The following is a 25,342-nucleotide window of genomic DNA, read 5'->3' on the forward strand; positions in this document are numbered from 1 at the left end:
TTCCTCGTAGGCTTCGTACCGATTGCTTTTGGCTCTGAATGCTAAGTGAATTCATTTCTACCTGCGGTCCTCCACTTGGGGGAGTGAAAGAAAAGACAGGGTCTGGAATCACAGTGGAGGTCTGTTCTCAAAATCGTCAAAGTAAACAGCAAAACTGTTAGATAAGGACAATTCATGCTGAATTAAATCAGTGTCACCATAAACCAGTATTCTTGGCTCCAACAGGCAGAACCCAAAAGGAAAGAAGTCATTATTTAAGGATTAGGGCCTGTGGAAGGAGAAGGGAGGAGATGTGTGTCCTCTTCCATCACTCTGATGTCTGACAACAGGAGCCATGATCCCCAACCCCTGATAGTCCAGGATAAACAGCAAGGTCTAAGAAGCAAGGAGTTCTGAACCATAACACAGAGCCCCAGAAATGTCTACAAAGAGTATCTGTGTATATATGTATTTATAGGATATGACCATATTATCACATACAATATATATTATATACACACATACATATGGACCCATACACATAAGTGCACATATGCACAGGCGCACACACACAGAATGACAGAAAGGACTGGAATATACGCCCTATGTATAAACGTGCTTGGCACTCGGGACAATCTCTAGATTATGTAACTTGGTCAAGCTCTCTGAGCACAAACCTCCCCATCAAATCCTAGCAAAGGGAAGGAGTGGAAGAGAGGAGACCTCCAGAAAAAGAATGGCATTGGGAAAGGGGGAGGGAGTTTCCTTCCCCACTTACCTCAGGGCCCCTGGCAAAAATCAATAGCCACAATTTGGTTTTAATAAGGCACAGTTCGATAGCAGGTGCTAGGAATTAAGAACACATTGTTGGCCCTTTCTAGTGGCAATTTCACCACATCTATCTAGCCAAAGGGAAAGGCTGCCTTGCGTGCAACACGTGCGCCAGGAGACACGAGAAAGAGGTTGATCCATGGCTTCAGCATAACTGATGGCAACCTATAGGCTCAGCGGTGTCCAGGGTAGTTTAAGGAAGGCTGGCCAGCAGGAAGAAGACTTGTAGGACAGTTACTGCCCCTCCATGGCCAGTAGACTGTGGCCAGAGGGCACCATTCCCTCCTTCTCTGCAAACTCCAGGATGGCTTTGTAGCAAAAATAGTACTGCTCAGGGGTCTGGATGCTGAAGGCCCTCTGGGTCCTCATGCGTGATACTGTCTGGAATACGTTAAGGGTGCCAAGCTCCTCCAGCTGTGCCAGGCAGATGTCCAGCGAGCAGAAGGTACCTGAAGAAAGAAAGAAAAGGTCAAAAGGTCATGTCTGGCTTACCTCCCTTATCTCCCTCCCTTCACTAAATAACCCAGGCAGGACTGGATGAGTGAAATCAAAGGCAAGATGCCTCTTGGCAGGAGGCCAGATATCCTCAGGCCGGAGGAATCAGGAAGGAGGTCACAGAGTACTGAAGGCCAGAAAAAAGCAAAAGCCTCCTATCTCTCAGGACATACATGGGGTCAACAGGATAAGTAAGGTAGGTAACAAAGAGGAATGTATCTTCAATCTAGGACAGAGTGACAGTACTCCCACACCCAATTTCCAGACACTCTGTATCTTCTCCACAGAGGCCTAACACAAATCTATCCTTCATAACTTTCTCCCAAAGGGACCTGTGAACTAGAAAGGCCAGGAGTTCTTGCTGTGTACATTCCCTTAAGGCAAAAGCTACTACCTGACTTCCAGACTACAGAATCCAACACAGGGTGGGAACCCAGCTGGAAAAAGGGAAGGAAGGGAAGGAAGCAGCAACTCAGCTAAGCTCTCTGGACACCCACAGTGATGAAGATAAAGCGTCAGGGTCAGAAGATAACCATGGCAATGGAAAGTATAAAACTTCAATCCCTAGTGGGCTTGGTTTATGAAGTGTACATTGTGGCCAGCACCTAGCATTAGGGATAACCAAAAGGATATTAAAGAGCAATTTTCATAGCAATTTACCACCAAGGGATCAAATGAGTTCTTTATTGCAATCACAAATGTGGTTGAACAGCTTTGTTCTTCCTCCCAACCCCTAACACCTCGGGATATACCAAGAGGTGCATTAAGTATATTACCTGTCCTGCCAATGCCTGCACTGCAATGTACCACAATGGGTGGCTCAGGACACTGTCCTTTGGAGCGTGCTCCCATACTGCTGACAGCAAGGCTCTGCTGGCTTCTGACCACTCTCAAGAAGTCAATGAGGGAAGCTGCTGAAGAAGGGACACCATAATCTGGCCAGCTCAGAAACTGGAAGTGGGTCACCTGGCGTTTCTGCCGCTCCTTAGATGAAAAAATGATGCAAAAGTTAAGGAGGTAATTTCTATCTGCCCCTGACTACCTTGGGTTTTGTTAGATTCTCAACACTCTGCCAAGGGCTCCCTTCTACCACAATTGCTTCTCTACTGCAAATCTAAAGGAAGGATTAAATGTTTGGAAAGGGTAGAATTGCTGCATTGCAGGATCCACATTTCTTATCCTGAAAGTTTTACTCTTTTGTAACACCACTGTTATGTTGAAATAATATTACTATATTGGCTCTGAGTTGAATATTCTCATTTTGTACCAGATAAACAGCAGCATATAACCTGCCTGGAACTTTATCTATTACCTCTAGAAATTTTCTTTACAGAAAGAGTTCTATCCCCAGCTTTAAAGGAATAAAGAGAAACCCAGATTTACCTCTGTGTTGTGAATTTCTAGTGTTGTTTTCTTATAATGGTTCATGTTCTCCACACCTAGATTGGTCACCGTGAGGAAGCCAAATCGAATCCGAGAGTCTTTTTCTAAAGGCCAGTACTGGCCACACTTTCTTCTGCCGCCCTCCTCAAAGCTGAACACACACAGAGCAAGGTAAACCTCCATCCTTCCTCTTCAAAGCAACAAGCCCACTCCCCCAATGACCTATTGTACCCATAGACAGAAATGTCATGTCCTGCTTTGCCTCTAACTTACACATTGATTCTTGGCAGAAAATAAAAACCTCTTAATTTTAAGCAGATGTAAAAGCAGGTAAAGTTTCTACATGTGCTCATTTAGCAGACACTTTTTGTGCACTTAATGTTTCATTTGGTGTCTTTTCTAATACTTTATGGTACATATCACATATCTGGGATAAACTCTAGTACACAAATAGACAGCAGAGAAATATGGTGGGTCAGACAGAACTCTCTGGCCTATTACCTTAGCCACTGTTTATTTATTCTTCTCCAATTAAGACCCTTGCCTAACAAAGGAGTGAGAAAGACATAGGTCTTGGATGCTAGAGGCAGGTTTATGAAAAGGCATTAAATCCACATTATCATTATTCAGTGGTCCTAAATTACTCCAAGGTGAGACTTCTCCCACTATTACCTCTCCAAACAGTGCCTTCAAGAAGGCAACTGAGCAAACATTTCCTTCCTCCTCATCTGAAATAGGTTATAATTATCAAAATGGCAATGATAATATTAATTAAGTTAATTCTTTAAATTTGGCAGATTTGCACACAAAAATTTCCAAAACCTTCCTTTATTTCGAGCTTCCTGCTTGACCCACTGTTTTACCTCCTTTTTTTCTCTTCCCCCATAGGTGGAAATATGGATGAGCAAGAAAATGGTCAAAAGTAGCTGAAGTACACACACAAGTAATCCTGGTGATTCAAGAGGCTGAGAGGCAGGAGGATTGCAAATTTGAGACTAGCCTCAACAACTTAGCAACACTCTGTCAAAGAGCGGAGGATGTAGCTCAGTGATAAAGCAATGCTGGGTTCAATCCCTTATAATATGCATACACACACACACACACACACACACACACACACACACAGGAAATGGACAGCAAAAGGGAACCGATTTAGTACCCAGGAAGACAGAGCCTATCTGGAAACAGGTCAGATTCAAGATGAATTGTCCTGAGTTTCCTAGTATTTCCTTTAGTGGACAAGGCCAGGACCTCAGAGGCTATCACAGGCCCAGGGTCACAAGAGCTATGAATTATAAGCATTAAAAAGTAAGATCTCTGGGTGGCTCGCCTAGCACATGTGAGACCCTGGGTTCAATCTTCAGCACCACATAAAAAATATCTATCTATCTCTACCATAACCTGGTTTGTTAACTCTACATCAGTTAAGAAAAAGCTAAGGTAGCTAACTTTTATTTGGTATTTTGCTGTTTTGTTTTGTGTGTTTATGTGCACGCACATGTGTTGTGCTGGGAATCAAACCCAGGGCCTTACATATGCTAGGCAAACACTCTACCACTGAGCTACATTCCCCAGCCCCAAGTATTGCTAACTCTTTGCCGTCACATTCCAACACTTCAGTTTCTAGGAGCTAAACTTCCTTTTCTTTTTAAATATTTTTTAAATTGTCAATGGACCTTTATTTTGTCAATTTATTTGTTGTGGTGCTGAGAACCGAATCCAATACCTCACACATGCTAGACAAGTGCTGTACCACTGAGCCACAACCCCAGCTCCTAAACTTCCTTCTTTTTTTTTTTTTTTTGAGAGAGAGAGAGAAAGGGAGAATTTTAATATTTATTTTTTACTTTTTGGCGGACACAACATCTTTTTTTTTTTTTGTATGTGGTGCTAAGGATCGAACCCAGCGCCGCACGCATGCCAGGTGAGCACGCTACTGCTTGAGCCACATCCCCAGCCCCTAAACTTTCTTCTTAAATCACCCATGCTTGGGGTCTGGGTGAGGGTAGAGAGCTTTAGGAAAAAGAAGATGAACTCACCGGGTGGTCATGACAATCACCAAGACTTTTTGCTCCCAAACCATGAGCCAGAAATCACGATAAGTATTCTCCAGAGGGCCTAGAATACAAGAAGATAAGGAACATGATCCTTGGAAGCACTATATTCCTTCACAGGTTCTTTTGCTTTTCTTCCAAATAGAACTCCAAAGCACATATGTTAGCTCCCTGCTCTTGCTCCATACTTGCTATTCACTGTGGTCCTTCAAACCACACCAGCAGTGTGTGGGAAAATGTTACAAATGCAGAATATGCTGGGAACAGTGGTACCCACAGTGATCCCAGCAGCATTGGAGGCTGAGGCAGGAGGATCACAAGTTCAAAGCCAGCCTCAGCAACTTAGCGAGGCCCTAAGCAACTTACTGAGACCTTGCCTCAAAAAATAAAAAGGGCTGGTGATGCATCTCAGTGGTTAAGCACCCCTGGATTCAATCCCTGGTACAAAAAAAAAGGAAGGAAGGAAGAAAATAAATGCAGAATGTGCACATTAGCAAAATGTTTGGATAAGATGTGCACAGGTACTGTGTGGAAGCAATGTTAGATACCTTCTCAGTGCCTTAGCCATCAGAGCTTCAGCCGTCATCACTACCAGGATGACAGTCCCACCTGGGTATATGTCTCGGGCTCTTTCCATCTCACCTAAGCTTGGTGACTTTATAACCTAAGCTTTATAGCCTTATAATAACTGGCTGCTTAAGAAGCCATTCTCAGCGCTGGGGATATAGCTCAGCTGGTAGAGTGCTTGCCTTGCATGCACAAGGCCCTGGGTTCAATCTCCAGCACCACGACCAAAAAAAAAAAAGCAAGCCATTCTCCTGTGCTCCCTGATCTCTCAGATTCCCTTATGTTTTCAAGGGTCTCCTTCAAAATTAGTATTATCTTCCAACACTTTCATTTCTATTAACAATTCTATCATCCTTAAAGGATTCATTCATAAAAAGCTGAAGTCAAATCTGACTTATCCATTGCCTTCATCTTGCAGAAGCAGTTATCAAATCCTAGATTTCTGCCTTTAAAGTATTTTGGCTTTTATAGTTTTGCCCTCACCTTCCTCCTACTCTTCCTGACCAATTTTATGGCAATACGGACCACATCTTTTTTGTTTGAGTTAATGAAAACCATATAAGTTTACTTTTCTAAATAGGTCTCTTTCCATTCCAGTCTGTTCTGAATAACAGCAACAATTTAATATTTCATAAAAATTGCTCTATCACAATACAGACACACCATGGCACTTTTGCCTATATTCCTTTGCTCAAGCTGCCACCCTCATCTCCAGTGCCATTCACTTACTATCCATTTTCAAGTATGGCCTCTACCTCAAAGCTTTCTCTGACTCCCACACTCCTTGAGGGCTTATTCTTCTGTGATCTATTTATTTACTTATTTTTAAATTGATTTAACCCAGAGCACTTTACAACTGAGCTATATTCCCAGCCCTCTACATTTTTTATTTTGAGAAAGGGTCTCACCTTAAACTTGTGATCCTCCTGCCTTTGCCTCCAGAGTTGCTGAGATTACAGGCCACGTGCCACTGTACCCAACTACTCCTTTTATTTATTTATTGTATATATGTATTCATTTTTTAATATTTATTTTTTAGTTATAGTTGGACACAATATCTTTATTTTTATGTGGTGCTGAGGATCGAACCCAGTGCCTCACCCATGGTAGGTAAGCACTCTACCTCTGAGCCACAATCTCAGCCCATATGTACTCATTTTTATAAGATAGAGTTTCACTAAACTTCTGAGGCTGGCATTGAACTTGAAATCCTTCTGCCTCAGCCTCCCAATTGTTGGGATTATGGTTGTGTACCACTGTGTCCAGCTTCTAAATTCTTGATGGCACATTTGGGTCTAAACAGCATAAACATTCAATTTATATGATCATATATTAGACATTTTATTTTGTGGTAATTCATGCCTCGGTAAGCATGGTCTTTAGAGCAAGGGCCATATTGTCAAGTTCTCCTTTCATAGTTAGAACCTTCTAGGGATGAATGCTCAGCAACTATCAAAGACACATGTGGAATACCAACTCCCTTCCAATTAAAAAAGTAACAAATAAAAAACTAAATAAAAAAAAAAAAAAGAAAGTAACAAACAGTTCAGGACGGTTCCTTTTATGTTTCCAGTGTTTTTCTCTCTACTTTCAATATCAAGGGTTGATTTGGGCCAGGCACAGTAGCACAAACCTATAATCCCAGTAACTCTGGAAGGCTGAGGCAAGAGGATTGCAAATTTGAGACCAGCCTGGGCAACTTATCAAGACCCTATTTCAAAAGAAAAAATAAAAAGGGCTGGGGATGTGCTCAGTGTGGGTACACCCCTGAGTTCAATCCCCAGTACCTAAATAAAAAAAGTAGCGGGTGGGTGGGGTGGGGGAAGAAGGAGGAAAATAAAGAAAGGAAGGAGCGTTGATCAGCCTGAAAGTTCACTGGTTCCATTACAATTTGTGCTAAAGTCTTTTAGTAAGCACTAACATCTTATGATATTAGAGTTCCATTATATCTTTGCAAAAGTGGACACTGCCAAAAGCATGTGAGTTATTGGACATAAGCTTTATGTCCATGAAGAGAGGATTTAATTATAGCACATCCCAAATTTATACAATTGATAATGATGTCGTAAGGCTGGGTACAGTGGCAAAAACCTGTAATCCCAGCAAATCAGGAGCCTGAGGCAGGAAGATTGCGAGTTCAAGACCAGCCTCAGCAACTTGGTGAGGCTGTAAGCAATTTAGCATGACCCGGTCTCAAATTAAAAAAAAAAAAAAAAAAAAAGAAAGAAAGGAAAAAAAGACATGGCTCAGTGGTTAAACACCCTGGGTTCAATCCCCAGTATCAAAAAAAAAAAAAAAGTATATTTTTTTGCCACAAACAGGTGTTTATGATACCACTAGATTGGAAAAAAAAAATTACATGAAAAACTGAGCTGATGTGTAGAAAAAGCCAATTCTATCAAATATTATCTATATGTATGCATTGGAAAAGATATAGATAGGAGGAGGTGTTGCAAAATGCTAACAGTATCTCTGAATCTTGGGGTTGTAAGTGATTTTTATTGTAGATTCCTAAGTGTTCTACAGTGGATATTCATTACCCTTGTATGCATATCAAGAAGATAATAAGAAACCAGATGCTTTAGCCATGCCTGTAATCCCAGCTACTCAGGAAACTGAGGCAGGAGGATCACAAGTTCAAAGCCAGCTGGGCAACTTAGTGAGACACTGTCTCAAAATAAAATAAAAAGTGTTGGGGGTTAGCTCAGTGATAAAGCACTTGACTAGCAAGCGTAAGGCCCTGAATAAAAAGAAGAAAATGAGAGCACCTTTTTCACATTTCTGACTTCCAACCTCATCCACATCCCTTCCTATGTCACATAGCTTTGCTGTTGTTGGTATAGCTGCAGTACTAGGGATGAAACCCAGGACCTCACATATATTAGGCAAGTGCTCTATCACTAAGCTGCATCCCCCTCTCCTACACTTTATTTTCCAGTCAAATCATTGGCAGAACTGAGGTTAGAGCAGCCAGAGCACCTGGAAAACCAGACACCACACTCAGTGGGTATAAAGGGTCATAACTTCCTCGAAGGTATGAGAGAGATTTAAGAGGACAAAGTTATGCCAGGCATTGTGGCACAGACCTGTAATCCCAGCAGCTCAGGAGGCTGAGGCAGGAGGATTTCAAGTTCAAAGCTAGCCTCAGCAAAAGTGAGGTGCTAAGCAACTCAATGAGACCCTATCTCTAAATAAAATACAAAATAGGGCTGGGGATGTGGTTCAGTAGTTAAGTTCCCCTGAGTTCAATTGCTGGTACCAAAAAAAAGAGGACAAAGTTATACTTCCCAGGTTAGACCCTCTCCCACTTTTGTTGGAGCTGGGGACTCAACTCAGGGCCTATACATACTAAGCACATGCTCTACCTCTAGGGTATATCCCTCCCCTGGTCTTTAGGTTAGGCCCTTTAATAGTGGACTTCTCTGAATAAATAAAGTTAGTGGTTTATACCAACATAGGTGAAACAATTCATTGAGTTTGTTTGCAAGGAGGCCTGAACCAAACAAGCAGACAGGGATTCAAGTCCTGGTTCTGCCACTTACTAACTATATGATCCAAGGTCACCTAACTTTTTGGGCTTCAGTATGCTTGTGTATAAAATTTTTTAAAAAATAAGTCTTCCTTGCAGAGTTTCTTTAATGATTAGATAGAGAGCATGAACATGATATAACAGGTGTTCTCAACATATGTTATTATTAGTAGGAATATTATTATATTCTTTTTATATAATAATCACACTACTAAATATAATAGCCAAAAAGGTTAGCCACACAATCAAACTAACCCTCTCAACATTCCAGGACCCATCTTCTGTCCTCATAGAATGCTGAAGCCTTCTAAAAGTGATCATTGCTTGACTCAAAAATATCAACTCTTTTTCTGTCCCCAAGTTATGCAGGGGTAAGAGGCTCCAGTATATTCAAACGTGCGTTCACCTGTAACCTACTGGCATGGCCAAGAAAGGTACTGCTGCTGGAGGTGGAATGGGTGTTAATACTGTTTTATAAGAGGCACTGAAGACTGATCCTCATCCATGGTGGCCTTGTATGTGGAATTAGTAAGCCAAAAGCCTTGGACAAGAGCCAAGCCCATGTTTATGTGCTTTCATCCAATTATGGTGAGCATATGTATGTCAAGTTGGTAGAGACATGAACATTGAGTCAACCTAATTAAGGTTGATGACAAAAAGGACTGAAGTCTGGGTGCAGTGGTGCATGCCTATAATCCCAGTGGCTCAGGAGGATGAGGCAGGAAGTATCTTGAGTTCAAAGCCAGCCTCAGCAACTTAGCAAAGCCCTAAGCAACTCAATGAGATCCTGTCTCTAAATAATTCAAAAAAGAGTTAAGGATGTAGCTCTGTGGTAGAACACCCCTGGGTCCAATCTCCAGTACTGGGGGGTGGGGAGGAATTCCCACACACCTAGAGGAGTACTTTCTCCTGCACAGGACCTTCTGAGTCATTTTAAAGGATTCAACCCTTAGGTAATTAGCAAATTTAGGCACACCCCTCCTTCTAAACCTAGAGAAAGGAACATTCTGAGGTCCCCCAAAGCCAACCCTAAGGCTCAATATGCCCATCCACACCAAGGAAATCCTAAGTAAAGCCTCTATCTACTCTCAGGCAGACCACAGGTCTTTTCTGATAGTTCTCAATTTTTAAGGTTCCAAAAGAACTCCTTTTGGGAACAGTCATCCTTTAAAAAAAAAAAAAAATCTGAAATTGTGACCATCAGATCAATTAACAACATTCTAAGAATCCAAAGGTCTTTATCCCTTTTTTTCCCCTCCAATTTTCATTTTGAAAAATTTCAAACCTACAGAAAATAGTACAATGCACCCATATATTCTTTAGCTAGAAAACTATCATTTTGCAAGACCTGCTTCTCTGTGCACACAGACACCCCTATTTTTCTTTTCTCTGAACTATTTATAAGTTGCAGACTAAGCTGGGGGTAGTGGTGCATGGCTATACTCTAAGCTACCCAAGAGGCTGAGGAGAGAGGAACACTTGAGCCCATGACTTGGAGGGCAGCTTGGGCAACATAGATAGATTCATTCTCAAAAAAATTAAGCGGCTGACTATACTTTTTTTTTTCCTTCAGGACTGAGGATTGAACCCAGGATCTCACACATCCTAGGCAAATGCTCTACCACTGAGCTACATCCCCAGCTCTTTTTATTTCTGATTTTGAGACAGAGTCTCACTAAGTTGCCCAGGGCTTCTCACTTGCAATCCTCCTGCCTTAGCCTCCCAAGTAACTGGGATTGTAAGTATATGCCACCATGCCTGGCTCAAGTTGCAGACTATACTTAATATTTCACTGTGCTTTTACAGTTTTAAAAGGTTAGAGTTCATCTTAAATGTTTTTTCTCATAATAAAAAATAAATAAATTTAAAACTTCCAGACATTAGACATTTCACTCCTAAATACTTGAGTACATATTAGATCAAAGGCATCCCCCTTGTAGAAAAGTAGCACTATCACACTGACCCAATTAAATAAACACTGATACAACGTTAGCTGAAATAAAGACTGTCTTAGGAGTTTGTCCTTAATACTTTTTTCTGCCTATTGAAGATCCAATACCAAATCATACATTGACTTTGATTACTTTATTAGTCTCCTTTAATCTAAAGGAGTTCTCTGTCCTTTTTTTTTTAAATGGTATTAACTTCAAAGGTCTGAGTCAGTTTTCATATATTATGTTCCATAATCTGGATCTGTCTGTTTTCTCATGATTAGATTCAGGTCCCCTATCTCCATCTCCCATGCTGGAGAATGATGGAACCCAGAGCCTAATGCATGCTCTGCCACTGAGCCACACCTGTAATCCCAGACTGACAACATAGGTGATATGCATATCTCATTGCATCACGTCAGGAGGCATATACAATCCCTGTGTTAAATATTAATTTTATTGGAGATACTCAGTTTGATCACTTGGTTGAGTTATCTGCTAGATTTTCTTTCTTTCTTTTCTTTTTTTTTTTAGTGCTAGGGATTGAACTCCATACCTCACACGCACATTCTACTATCACTAAATTACATCCCTAGACTCCTCCTATCTTCTTTTTGCCTTTTTTCTTTTGTGGTACTGGGGATTGAACTTTTGCACAAGCACTCTACCACTGAGCTACACCACCATTCCTTTTTATTTTGAGGCAAAGTCTTCCTAAGTTACCCAGGCTAGCATTGAACTTTGATTTTCCTGCCTCAGCCTCCTTGAGAGGTTGGTATTATGGGTGTGCACCACTGCACCTGGCTTCCTCCAGACTTCTTTGAATGTGATATGGTATTGTTAAGATAGGCAAAGGCCAAGACAGGAGTACCGGACCCGTAGAAGCATATATCAAAACTCCATCTGAAATCCTCTTAGCCTCCTGTTACTTGACTGTCAGACTTAACATAGACTATCCCATCAGAACATTTGCTTGAATGTTGTATGATGGTTCAGGGACCAACCAGCAAAGTTCTTGTAGGACACAAACATTCATTCCTAAATTGAACTCTGCAAGCACCACTGACTTTCCTGGGCTCTTTCTGAACATGAAGAACATGCCTTACTCCCTTGGATTGGCTGTTAAGGCACAATCTAAAAACCTGCAGGGGGGGAGTAGTATTGTGGGTTTAAATCTGTAGTTAACCTCTGTGCATTGAGTTTCCAGGCATACCTAGTGCAAACATCCTGTATCTCTCATCTGCCTTCCTCAACCACCACCAACCTTTATATCAACTTAAGTTATATTTAAAAATTATGGCATCATCTGACACAAGGAATCACAGATAGATGGCACAAGCATGGGGCTGGACCAGCTTACCTTGTGTACCAATGTAAGCATTCTTCTGCTTGTAACCATCCATGAAACTGGCATTGATGTAATCTGTCTAATGATAAAAAAGGAGACATTACTGCAGGTACATGGAATATAGCATTTGAATTAGAAAATAATGTGCAGGGAAAGTATAACCCCCAAAAAATGAGGAATTAAAGAGTTGATTCATATTAAAAATGGTGCTAAGACAATTGAAGGATGTATACATGCAGAAAATGAAGATGACCCCTTCAAACCATACACAAAAATTAACTTAGAATGGATCAAAGACCTAATCCAAGAGATTAAATCTATAAAACTTTTGGAAGGAAATGTATGAGTAAGTCTTTGTGATCTTGGGCCAGACAAAGGCTTCTTAGATATGACACCAAAGTCACAAGCAAAAGGAAAGAGACAAACCTGACTATATTAAGAATCAAAAATTTTTAGCCAGGCGCAGTGGCACATGCTTGTAATCCCAGAAACTCAGGAGGCTGAGGCAGGAGGATCAAAAATTCAAGGTCAACTTCAACAACTTAGCAAGACCCTGTCTCAGAGTAAAAAAATTTAAAAAAGCTGGGGATGTGGCTCAGTGGTAGAGTGGCTTGGGTGCGACCCCCTGTACCACAGGGAGAAAAAAATTAAAAACGTTTGTGCTTCACTCTTTGGTCTCAGCAGCAGAAACAAGATAACAAAAAGGAACATCATCATCTGGAAAGCACTGTAATAAGATGTACACATTGTGCTGCCTTTATGGCTCTAAGCCCTACCATCTTTAGAAGTCAACCTGTGGCAAATGTGGCTATCCTGACAAGCACTGGATAACTGGAGTGCCAAGGCCAAAAGACTGAATAACACTGGGTCTGGTCAAATGAGGCACCTGAAAGTTGTATACTGCAGATTTGGGCATGGATGCTGTGACGGAATGACTCCTAAACCAAAGATGCATCTGTTGCAGCATCCAGTTCATCTTGAGAGTTTCAATGATTAGCCCACCCAATAAATGTGGGCTGGTTAAAAAAAAAAAAAAAAAAACAACTTTTGTGCTTCAAGGCAGGAGGATCCAAGCTCAAGGCCAGACTGATCAACTCAGTGAGACACCATCTCAAAAAAAATTTTTTTTTTTTTTTTAAAAAGCTAGGGATGTAGCTTCATGGTAGAGTGCTAACCTAGACAAGTGAGACCCTGGGTTAATCCTCAATGCTCCCCCTCCAAAAAAGTTAAAAAATCATCAATACATGGAATGCACATTTGACAAGAGAATTGTATCTTGTATCTAGAATACATACAGAACCATACAATTCAAATAATAAAAAGACAACCTATTTTAAAGCTGAAGAAGAGATAGGCATTTTTCCAAAGAAAATATACAGATAGCCAATAGCACATGAAAAGATGCTCAACATTATTAGTCATCACGGAAATGGACAAAACTACCATAAGATACCACTTCACACCCAGTTGGATGGCTACAGATTAAAAAAGATAAATGAGAAGTGTTGGTAAGGATTTAAAGAAAGTTGGGCATGGTGGCACACTCCATTAATACCAGAAATTCAGGAGACTAAGGCAGAAGGATCAACAAATTCGAAGCCAGTTTAAGCAACTTAGCAAGACCCTCAGCAACTCAGTGAGACCCTGTCTCAAAAATAAAAAGGAATCCTCTGACCCAGGTTGGAGTTTTGCTGAACCCATAACATACTGAGTAGCTCACTAATTTTAACTACATTAGTTAAGTGACCTCATTTTTTATAAAGAGCACATTATATTGTACCAAGCACTATCAAGACATGACATGCTAACATAGATGTAATTATCATGAAAGTGTAAGATGTGTGATATTTCTTTTAATAAGTTTATTGTTTCTGTCCGAAAAAATAAAATAAAAATGACTGAGGATGTACTCAGCTACTCAGTGATAAAGCACACTTGACTGAATCCTCAGTACAAAAAGAAAAAGAAAAACAGAGGCTGGGGATATAGCTCAGTTGGTAGAGTGCTTGCCTTGCATGCATAAGGCCCTGGGTTTAATGCCCAGAACTACAAAAAAAAAAAAAAAAGAAAGAAAGAAAAACAAAGAAAAAGGATGTGGAGAAATTGGAACCTCTATACACACTAGTGGTAACATAAAATAAAAATGGTCAGTTCCTCCAAAGATTAAACAGAATTGCCACATGACCCAAGCAATTTCACTTCTAAGGAAAATGACTACATCCACACAAAAATGTGTACATAAATATTCATGGTGGCATTATCTATAATAGCCAAGTTATTTCTTTTAGGAAGTAACTTGGTCTTTCCCTATCTATCTATCTATCTATCTATCTATCTATCTATCTATCTAACTATATATGATATATGAGGACAAAGTATAATATGTCCATACAATGGAATATTATTTGGCAATAACAAGGAGTAAAGTGCTGATATATGGGTATAACACGGATGAACTATGAAAATACTTCATGCAAAGTGAAAAAAGCCAGACACAAATGGTCACATACTATATGATTTTATTTATATGAAATACTTTGAATGAAAAAGATTACCTATCTCTATAATTAAACAAAATTAGGGGCTGGTGGTATAGTTCAATGGTACAGTGCTTGCCTAGCATGCAATAAGGCCCTGGGTTCAATCCACAGCACTTCATAAAAGAAAAAGAGAAAGAAAAGAAGAAGCTGGGCACAGTGAGTCAGGCCTGTAACCATCTGCTTGGGAGGCTGCTTGCAGGAAGATCTCAAGTTCAAGGCCACCCTAGGCAATTTAGCAAGACCATACCTCAAAATAAAAAGAAATTTAAAACTCTCTCTCCCCTCTCTCTCTCTCTCTCTCTCTCTCTCTTTTTTTTTTTGAGGTAGTAGGGCATAGAATCCAGGGGGCCTCTACAACTCAGCTATAGCCCCAGCCCGTTTTTAAATTTTGAGAAGGGCCTTGCAAAGTTGCTTAGGGCCTCACTAAATTGCTGAGGCTGGCCTCAAACTTTCAATCCTCCTGTCTCACCCTCCCAAGTAGATGGGATTACAGGCATGCATCAATGTCCCAGCTTATAGTTAAATTTTATAAAGGAAGAGAAATATATTTCTGTGATAGAGCACTTGCCTAGTATGCATAAAGCCTTGAGTTCAATGCCCAGAACCACATTAAAATTGTTTTTGTTTTTAAATTTTTTTTAGTTAGTGGGAAAAGGGCAATGACTGCCAAGGGTACGGGGTTTCTTTTAGGAATGATAAAAATGTTCTGAAGTTGACTGTAGTGATGGTTGCACAACTCTGTGAATATATTAAACTGACATAAGCTACAAATGGATGGACCCGTAGTATGTGAATTATATCTAAATCTATTATTTACCAAACAACAGAGTCCACTGGGGCTTGCAGCACTATAGCATAGAACCAAACCCAAGGCAAGTCAACAACCTAGGTAGGAACATCCCATCCATCCCACCACACACAAAGGCCAAGGACTGAAAAAGGAAGAAAACTATATCTCATATCTGAGATTATCAAGAGGATGGGCCAATAACCAGACTCCATTACTGCCTGAGCAAAGCAACTTCTAGCCAAATTCAAAGGAGTCTCTCTACATAACCCACTTGAATCAAAGTGTGAAATATGATATATCAAGAAATTTGTAATGTTTTGAACAACCAACAATAAAAAATTAAAAAAAAAAGGAGTCTCTCTAAATAGCTCCTGACTCGCTCTCTTCCAGGGTCTTTTTCCAGTTCCCAACATCTTCAGTCTTATTTACTTCAACATATTTTATTTATTTATTTTTTCTTTTGCCATACTAGGAATCAAAACTAAGACCTAGTGAATGCTAGGCAAGCCCTATGCCACCAAGCTATATCCCTAGATCTTTTTATTTTTATTTTGAGATATGGTCTCACTAAGTTACCCAGGTTGGCCTTGAACTTGCAATCTTTCTCTTGCCTCAGCCTCCTGAGTAACTGAGATAACAGGCATTCACCTCATACCTGGTTGCAATATCATTTTATATTAAATTTGCAAGATCTATGCCAACTGCCTTTAATCCAGGCTAATAAAAAAAAAAAAAAAAGAAAGACTGATACATCTATCCTTTCAAGTCATACTATAACTAGTTGACAGTTGGATGGATAGACAAAAGAGTTGAGAGTTTAGGAAAATAAAAGAAAAAAAGTTTCAGCTAGACACAGTGGCACAAGCCTGTAATCCTTGTTACTAGGGAGGCTGAGGCAGGAGGATCACAAGCCTGAGGTCAGCTTCAGCAACTGAGTGAGACCCTTTCTCACAAAATAAAAACTAAAAAAGGGCTGGAAGTGTAGCTCAGTGGTAAACTGGCTCTGGGTTAAATCCCTAGTACCTAACCCCTCAAAAAAAAAAGAAGTAGGGAATGTAGTTCAGTGATACACCAGCCCTGGGGTCAATCCTCAGCATCACCAAAAAGAAAAAAGTTGCAATAGCAAACCAGGGAAAACCCATACATGCACTATTCCATTCTACAGAAGTCAGTGATTCCTCTTTTAATCTATTACCATTACTCTACTGGGTCCTATCACATGGAAAGGAATCTGAAGTGTCAGCACTCCATGGCTACATCTCCACCTCATGTTCAAACTCATGAAATTTGGATATGTGTCCATTAGCCAAACAGTCTATCAACTTTTCACTCTCCTATTTATTTAGTTAGGGGTTTTCTGTTCTTTCCCCCTCCTAAGGAGTTAGCACCCACATTACTAGTATTCTAGCCTGACATAGACAACTCCACTGAGCTAACAGACTACCTGCAGGAGATCAGCAAGCTAAAAGCCTTACTCACTCCCAACCAGGCTTCTCAGTTAAGGTAGACCTACAGTTAGCAAAAACCTACTCGACCTCTTCTCAGCCCGGTACATTCAAGTGGTATACCTTTGAGGATCCAAGGAAAGAGACAGAAAAGTACATAAGATTTTCCTGATATAGGAATCAACATTACTACATACCTAAGTAATAAATAAGCAGTTATGCCAGGATCTGTCTTGATATTTTGAAGAAATATATTACCTCTAAAGGAGACCTATTATTTCTTTATTTTTTATTTTTGGTACTAGAAATGAACCCAGGGAGCTTTACCACTGAGCTACATCCCCAGCGCTTTTTTTTTTTTTTGAGACGGGGTCTCAATAAATTGCTGAGGGTGGACTTGAACTTGGAATCTTACTGTCTCAGCCTCCCAGGTCAATGGGATTACAGGTGTGTGCTAATGCATCCAACTCCTATTATTTCTTTATAACTAAGGATATTAGCTTTTAACATCTTTGTCTCTGAGATCACTTGTCTCCGGGAATATTGGCAAATTCAGAAGAAGCATCAGATGTTACAACTAAAAATGATGTCAGAGACAAAGCATAAGACTGGGAGCAAACTAAAATAGGAGGATGAGCCAAACCAAACACAACACATAGTTAAGTTTATATGGATTGAATGCTTGTGTCCACTTCCAAAATTCATGTTTTAATCCTAACAGCCAATGTGATGGCATTAGGGGTCAGAACCTTTATGAGTTTTGTGAGGTAATTATATCATGAGGACCACCAAAGTAGAACCCTCAGTACTTTTTTTTTTTGGTACCAGGGATTGAACCCAGGGGTAATTAACAACTGACCCACATCTCTAGACCTGTTTTATATTTTTATATTTAGAGACAGGGTCTCTCCAAGTTGCTTAGGGCCTAAATTGCTGAGGCTGGCTTTTAACTCGCAATTCTCCTGCCTTAGCATCCCAAGCTGCTGGGATTATAGGGGTGTGCCACCCTGGCACTTAGTACTCTTATAAAAGAAAAGAGTTGTCCAGGGTGGTGGCACACACCTGCATTCCCAACAACTTGGGAAGTTTAGGCACGAGGATAGCAAGTTCAAGATCAGTCTCAGCAACTTAGTGAGATCCTATCTTAAAACAAAAAGGGTTGTGGGAGGGGAGGGTATAGCTCAGTGGTAGAGGGCCTTTTGGTTCAATCCCCAGTCCCCAAAACAAATAGATAAATAAAATAAAAAAGAAAAGCTCCAGGACAGGGATTGTGGCTCAGTGGTAGAGTGCAAGCCTAGCATGCGCGGGGCCCTGCATTCAATTCTCAGCACCACATAAAAATAAAAATGAGTGGAATAAAGGTATTGTGTCCAACTACAACTAAAAAAATAAATATTAAAAAAAAAGAAAGAAAGAAAAGCTCCAAGTAAGTATGTAAGGCAATGCAAATATTAACTAACTTGATTTAGCCATTTGACAATGTATACTAATTATTGTTTTTGTATACATATTTCAAAATATTGCGTTGTACATTATAAATATACAGATTTTGTTGTTGAAAATAAATGTCAAGAAACAAAATAAGAATAATCCTGAAAGTAGAAAATCCATGAGTATACAATATCCCTGAAACTAAATAAAGAAATAATGTCCAAAAAGCTAAAGACAAACAAACAAAAAACCTGATGTCTCATTTACTGCACAAATAAAGCCACTGCCGATGTTTTCAGTAGTGAGACTAAAAGTCAGGCAATGATTTTCAGATTAATTATAGAATGAACTAGGATAGTTTCCAGGTTTTCACTTATTCACATACTTCCTGTCTAATAAGTGCAGTTAAGCACTGTTCTACAAACTGGAGACAGCGCTCAACAAAACAGATAAAGATATCTGACTCCATAGCCCCAAGTTAACCATTCTACTTCATTCCTTCAGAGCATGTACTATGACTATGAGGATCTCAGCATACTGATTAATTTACCCTCAGGTAGCCAGATACACTAAGCAATACTTCACAGGAGAAAATTGCAAGACTCCTGGGCAGGGCTGTGAGTTCAGTTCATGTGCCTGAAAGAGTACGGTCAAGAGAGATTGAAACTATGACCCTAGGGTCCTGAATCACATATCATACATGCTCAAATACAAAGCACTGATTTTTCCAATATTTAGCCCCCAGAGTTGGACATAGTGGCACAAACCCATAATCACAGAAACTCAAGAGATTAAGGCAGGAGAATTCCAAGTTTGAGACCAGTCTTGGCAATTTAGCAAAACAAAGCCGTGAACTTGTGATTCTCCTGCCTCACCCTCTTATGTTGCTGAAATTACAAGTGCACACCATTGCCCTTGGTTATAAGAAGTCTTTAAATATATGTAATGCTGAAGAGATTCTATTTAAATAACTTTCTTTTGAAACAGCAATTGCAGTCAATTTTTTTTCTCCCCCACCAATACTGGAGATTGAATGGGGATGGGAGGTGGGTTCTCTACCACTGAGCTACATCCCCAGCCAATTTTAGTTTTATTTAGAAACAGGGTCTTGCTAAGTTGCCCAGGATGACCTTCAACTTGCAATTCTTTTACTTCTTTTACCTCAGCTTCCTGAGTCCCTGGAATCACAAGTGTGCACCACTGCACCTAGCTCAATGCTATTTTTTGATAAGGGTCACCAGAAAAAACTTGGTATATCAGAAAGAAAAAATATATACATATATAATACCTAGTTAGTTGTTAATCTAAAATTCTAAGGTTAGATGTTACTTAAAAAAGGAATAAGTAGCTGGGTATGGTGACACATGCCTCTAATTCCAGCGACTCAGGAGACTGAGGCAGAAAGAGCTGGGGATGTGACTCGGTGTTTAAGCATTCCTGGGTTCAATCCTCGTATCAACAACAACAACAAAAAAAAAAAGAATAAGAAGAGCTGGAGTTGTGACTTAGTATAGTGCTTGCCTGGCATATGTGAGGCACTGGGTTCGATTCTCAGCACTACATATAAATAAATTAAATAAAGGTTCATCGGCAACTAAATATATATTATATAAAAAAAGAAATAAGTAAATGATTATAATATATAGAATGTATGAGATGAATTAAAATTAAAAACTATCCTAATATTATCCTAGTAGATTATTCTGGTTCAGAATAAACTTGCCAATGACAATATCATGCACTTAAAAGGAAATAAAGTTGATGTATTCTGCAAAACCATGTGAGACTAATTTTAAAAATGGCTCAAATACAAGTAAAGACAAAGGTGCATGTGGGGGCTGAGGCTGTAGCTCAGTGGCAGAGCACTTTCCTAGCATGCATGCAGCACTGGATTCTATCCTTAGCACCTCATAAAAATAAACAAATAAAATAAAGGCATATTGTCTATCTACAATTACAAAAAAAATATTTTTTTAAAGGTGCATGTAAAAGGTGAGGGTGAGGGCTGGGGATGTGGCTCAAGCGGTGACGTGCTCGCCTGGCATGTGCGGGGTGCTGGGTTCGATCCTCAGCACCACATAAAAATAAAATAAAGATGTTGTGTCCACCGAAAACTGAAAAATAAATATTAAAAAAATTCTCTCTCTCTTCTATCTTTAAAAAAAAAAAAAGGTGAGGGTGAGTAAAATGTTTACTACATATCTCAATATTTTACATATGAGGTTTTTATTAATATGTACAGATATGAACAAATTAATACATAAGTAATAGTCATCTGGCCATTTCATCTCTATCTCTAGACATTTATGTATACAGTAGTTATCCACAACTTTTTTCAGATATAGATGGGAAAATTCATCACATATAATCAAAGTTGCCCTGTATTGCTACATATATATTCATCAAATTGGAACTATATAGCCATGCCTTTACAACTAAGAAGTAAAAGGAGAAATAATTTAACAATAAAAGAAACTACAATAAACCAGATCTTGTACTATCATAACATTCACATAAATAATTTAATTTACTTCCCACTCAGTACTATGAAATGGGCATTTAGGCACTTGTCTATTATAACAGATTACTATGTAGCAAAATCAGAACTTGAACCTTATCTACCTTCAGTATCCATTTTCATTCTACTAAAATATTAATGTTTCACTTTGGGTGAGGTTTAATTTCCCCCAGTTATCCAAAAGAGATGGCATTTATCTGCATACCTGAGTGTGGCCACTTCGTTTTGTTAGTTTCACTCTAGTTTGGTCGAGACAGGGTACATCTCCGTAGCGGTTCTTTTCTAAGTTTCCTGGAGACCTGAAGGAAATGAAATAGACAAGCTAGAATAAAGAAAAAATAGGGGTAGTATGTAAATATGTTTAAAGTCGGCAATGCAAAGCTGAGTGTCAATTACCACTGGTGTTCAGCTTTTCATTCTCGAGTCTATATAGTTCAATGTCATTTAATCGGGTTTTTGTTTCTTTGGGGGAGATTTTGGGGTGTTGGCAATTGAACCCAGGGATGCATGCAGGCTGGGCATGTTATCTACCAATGACCTACACCCTCAAGTATTCATTTAGCATTTTAAAGTATATATATTACTTATAGAAATAAAGATCTTTCCTTTCAAAAGAAAAGGGGAGTCCCACATGGACTACAACAGAAAGTCGTACTGGTAAGTGGAATACTGCTATCACAAACACTTAAAAATGTGAAAGCAGCTTTAGAACTGAATAACAGGCAAAGTTTGGAAGAATCTGGAAATCTGGAAGTATAAGCTAGAAAAAGCCTAAACTGCCAAATATGAAGTATGAAGGGTGATTCTAGTGAGGGTTCAGAAGAAGAGGCCTTGCAGAAAGCCTCAATCATTCTTGGAGATTACCTAAGAGATTGTGATAAGAATCTTAGTAGAAATATGTACTGTAAAGGCAATTCTGATGATGTCTCAGACAGAAATGAGGAATATGTAATAAAGAGGAAGAAGGGGTAGAGAGAAAAAATAAGATACAGCACACATAAAAAAAATCTAACTGCAGACAAAAATTTCTACTACTCATTTCTCAAAAGATGTTCAAAATTAATTTGCTGAATCCCAGTTTGCCCTGGTGGACTGATAACCCATACTGACTCTATTCTATCCAGCAGCTTTACTAGAATGAGATAAAGGAACTATTCAGTACAAAACCAACCAGCAGTGAAAACATCAAACAGATTTCAACCTGTTTTGGCAGAAAAAGCAGATGGGAAGATGTTAATTGGCTTGGCCAAATTCAGGAAGCTGGGATCTACACAGAGACAAAATGATACCCTCAAGTCTCTCACCCTGGAAGGCAAAATCTAAAATCTAAAAACAGCAATAAATGAAAATCCAAATGGCATACAATCAGAACCCCTGCCCAATTCTCACTGTTGTATCCTACAGTAATATCCAAGCTTGGATCCCCACCAGGCAAGACACTGGAGATTGGAGAACTCTCCCCTGACCCTTTCAGTATTGGGGATTGAACCCAGGGGCACTCTATAACTGAACTACATTCCTAGCCTTTTTCCTTTTTATTTTATTTATTTTTTAGAGAGAGGCAGAGAGAGAGAGGGAGAGAGAGAGAACTTTAACATTTATTTTTCAGTTATTGGTGGACACAACATCTTTGTTTGTACATGGTGCTGAGGATCGAACCCGGGCCGGGCCGCATGCCTGCCAGGCGAGCACGCTACCGCTTGAGCTACATCCCCAGCCCCTATTTTATTTTATTTATTTATTTAGAGACATAGTCACTCTTATTTGCCCAAGCAGAAGAACTTTTTTTTGTACCAGGGATTGAATCCAGGCAGGGGTGCTTAAGCACTAATCCACATCCCCAGCATATCATTAAGTTGCTTAGGGCCTCACTAAGTTGGTGAGGCTGGCTTCCAATTTGAGATTCTCCTGCCTCAGTTTCTGAAGTTGCTGGGATTAAGGAGTGTAAAATTGGACCCAGCAGAACTCTGATTGGGATGAGTAAATAGCCACTAGCAAGAAAACTCAATTGGAGTACACTAAAAATAAACTGATCATTTTAATTTGAAGTTCACCCATACAAACAGAACTTCTACTAAGCAACTTAAGGATCCCAGTACTAAGTGTGAACTAACAGCCTTGGATCTCAAGATTATGAAGAAATCCCCTAAACAAAGGGAACTAGTTTAAATATACATGGGAGAAAAAGGACAAAATAGTTTTTCAATAAGAGAAAAAGACTGCTAAAAGGCTATAAATAATATCCTGCAAGAGAAAAAAGATAATATCATTGTACAGAAAACAAGTAGAGGATGCTTTGAAAAAGGAACAATCAGTGAAAAGCTCTTGCAAATTAAAAATTGTATGCAGGGTTGTGATGTTTAGCTCAGTAGTGGAGCACCTGCTTTGCATGTGAGGCATGTTTCAATCCCGCCACAGCAAAATTAAAAAAAGGAAAAAAGATAGCCAAAATAGGAACTTCAATAGGTAAGAGATCAGGAAATTACCAAGAACACGAAACAAATGAAAAAATATAAGAATTTTTAAGGGGCGGAGGTTATGGCTCAGTGGTAGAGCGCTTGCCTAGCATGTGTGAAGCACTGGGTTTGATTCTCAGCACCGCATAAAAATAAATAAAGGTCCATCAACAACTAATAAAATATTTTTTAAAAAAAGAAAAAAATTAAGAAAATAAAAAAAATCATTCTAGGGCAGAAATCAGCAAACTATGGTCAGGACAACTGCTTTTGTTAATAAAGTTTTTTTGAAAATGGCAAAGCCAACCTGTTTATATGTTAATACCCACAGTGATGAGTACTTGCAACAAAGATCCACAATGTAAAATAACTACTATCTTGCCCTTTACAAAAAGAAAAATATCAATTCTTACTTTTAGGAGTTCCAATCAGACTTATAGGAATATGAGATAAAGACAGGGAGAAAACAAACATGTCAGGAAGGAAGCATGAAAAAACAATTTTTTAAAAAGTTCTAAGGCTGCAGATGTAACACAGCCATAGTAGAGTGCTTGCCTAGCATGCACCAGGACTTCAGTTCAATCCCTGGTACTAAAAAAGAAAAAATAAATAAATAAATGTCTTATATGGGGCTGCAGCTTCAGTGGTACAGTTTCCCTAGAATGCACAAGGCCCTGGGTGAGATCCCTAGCACAAACAAAACAAAACATTCCAAGTTCAAAGGCTTTAAGATCAAAAGACTTATCAAGCACCCAGTATAATGAATGAAACAAAAGGATTAAACCAAGACATAGCATGATGAGATTTTTAAACATTAAAGGAGGTTAACTACAAATGAAAAGATTAAGAAGGAACAGAAACAACAGACTACTAGTACCATTGCCAGCAATTAGAAAGGTATTGCCAGCTGAGCGTGATGGTGCAGCTGTGTAATCCCAGCTGCTTGGGAGGCTGAGGCAGGAGAATTCCAAGTTCTAAGCCAACTTCAGCAACTCAGTGAGTCCCTGAGCAATTTATCGAGGCCCTAAGCAACTTAGTGAGACCCTGTCTCTAAAAACACAAAAAGGGCTGGGGATGTGGGTCAGTGGTTAAACTGAGTTTAATCCCTGGTAAATAAAAATAAAAAAGAAAGAAGACAGGATAGGAAAGATGGTGGAATGAGATGGACATCATTACCCTAGATACATAGATAGATTGCACGAATTGTGCATCTCTAAACCGTGTAAAACCAGAGAATTAAAATTTGCGCTCCGTTTGTGAACGATGAATTGAAATGCATTCTACTGTCATGTACAACTAAGTAGAACAAATAAAAAAATTAACAAAGAAAGAAAGAAAGAAGGAAGGAAGTTATGGCTACAAAAATTCTAAGGTAAAATTATTTCTAACCAAGAATTCTGTACTTTGCCAAACGCAATATAAGTGAGGAAATAGGATTAACAAAATAAAGAGCAAAAATTACAGGATGAAAAACAAAGACCAGGCCTAAAGTATAACCAACAATTAGTTTAGGTTGGAGCAAAAGAACAAAAAATTCTGAAAGTGAGGTCTCCAGGTATAAAAATGGAATCACGGTTGTGGCTGTGCCACAACTACCACGTGTGAGGCACTGGATTCAATTTTCAGAACCGCATATAAGCAAATAAAAGTCCATCAACAACTTTAAAAAAATTTTTTAAAAAAATGAAATCAAATGACTATCTATTTGATTACTTGGGAAACAATAATGACAGGGTAAAATAAATCAGATTAAGCATACAGAAAAATAATCAGGATAGGTACAGAAAAAACTAAAAGACAGTTTAAAAATTAGATAACTCCAGAAAAAACAAAAAATGGATTTAGTTAATTATTTAATGTTTATTCATTTTATAGTAGCACACTTACCTCTGCAGTTTAAAAAAATCAGTCATAAAAATGTAAACAGTGACTACTGATTCAATTAAAATTTATGACATATATTGGAAAATAGCCAAGAAAGAAATGGTGACATGGTATAAGAATCAAATGCTCACCTATAACAAAAACCAATAAAGAGAATCATA

The 25,342-nt window shown here is 39.1% G+C and overlaps 1 protein-coding gene and 1 pseudogene across 1 annotated transcript in view; one reads left to right on the forward strand and one right to left on the reverse strand.

The window, feature by feature from the left end:
- Nucleotides 1-432: 432 nt before the first annotated feature.
- Ptpn9 (protein tyrosine phosphatase non-receptor type 9) overlaps nucleotides 433-25,342 on the reverse strand; it is an 88,326-nt gene continuing 63,416 nt past the window's right edge. Inside the window, exons 8-13 of the mRNA XM_027924664.3 lie at nucleotides 21,047-21,140; nucleotides 12,130-12,196; nucleotides 4,728-4,806; nucleotides 2,689-2,839; nucleotides 2,082-2,289; nucleotides 433-1,259 (exon numbers count right to left, since the gene is read on the reverse strand). Of these exons, the coding sequence (XP_027780465.1) occupies nucleotides 1,045-1,259; nucleotides 2,082-2,289; nucleotides 2,689-2,839; nucleotides 4,728-4,806; nucleotides 12,130-12,196; nucleotides 21,047-21,140 (814 nt within the window). The 3' untranslated portion in view covers nucleotides 433-1,044. The remainder of the gene's footprint in view (nucleotides 1,260-2,081; nucleotides 2,290-2,688; nucleotides 2,840-4,727; nucleotides 4,807-12,129; nucleotides 12,197-21,046; nucleotides 21,141-25,342) is intronic.
- LOC114081661 (large ribosomal subunit protein eL37 pseudogene) lies at nucleotides 12,460-13,098 on the forward strand (annotated as a pseudogene).

Source organism: Marmota flaviventris, chromosome 2 (assembly GCF_047511675.1).
Source record: "Marmota flaviventris isolate mMarFla1 chromosome 2, mMarFla1.hap1, whole genome shotgun sequence".
NCBI classification, from domain to species: Eukaryota; Metazoa; Chordata; class Mammalia; order Rodentia; family Sciuridae; genus Marmota; species Marmota flaviventris.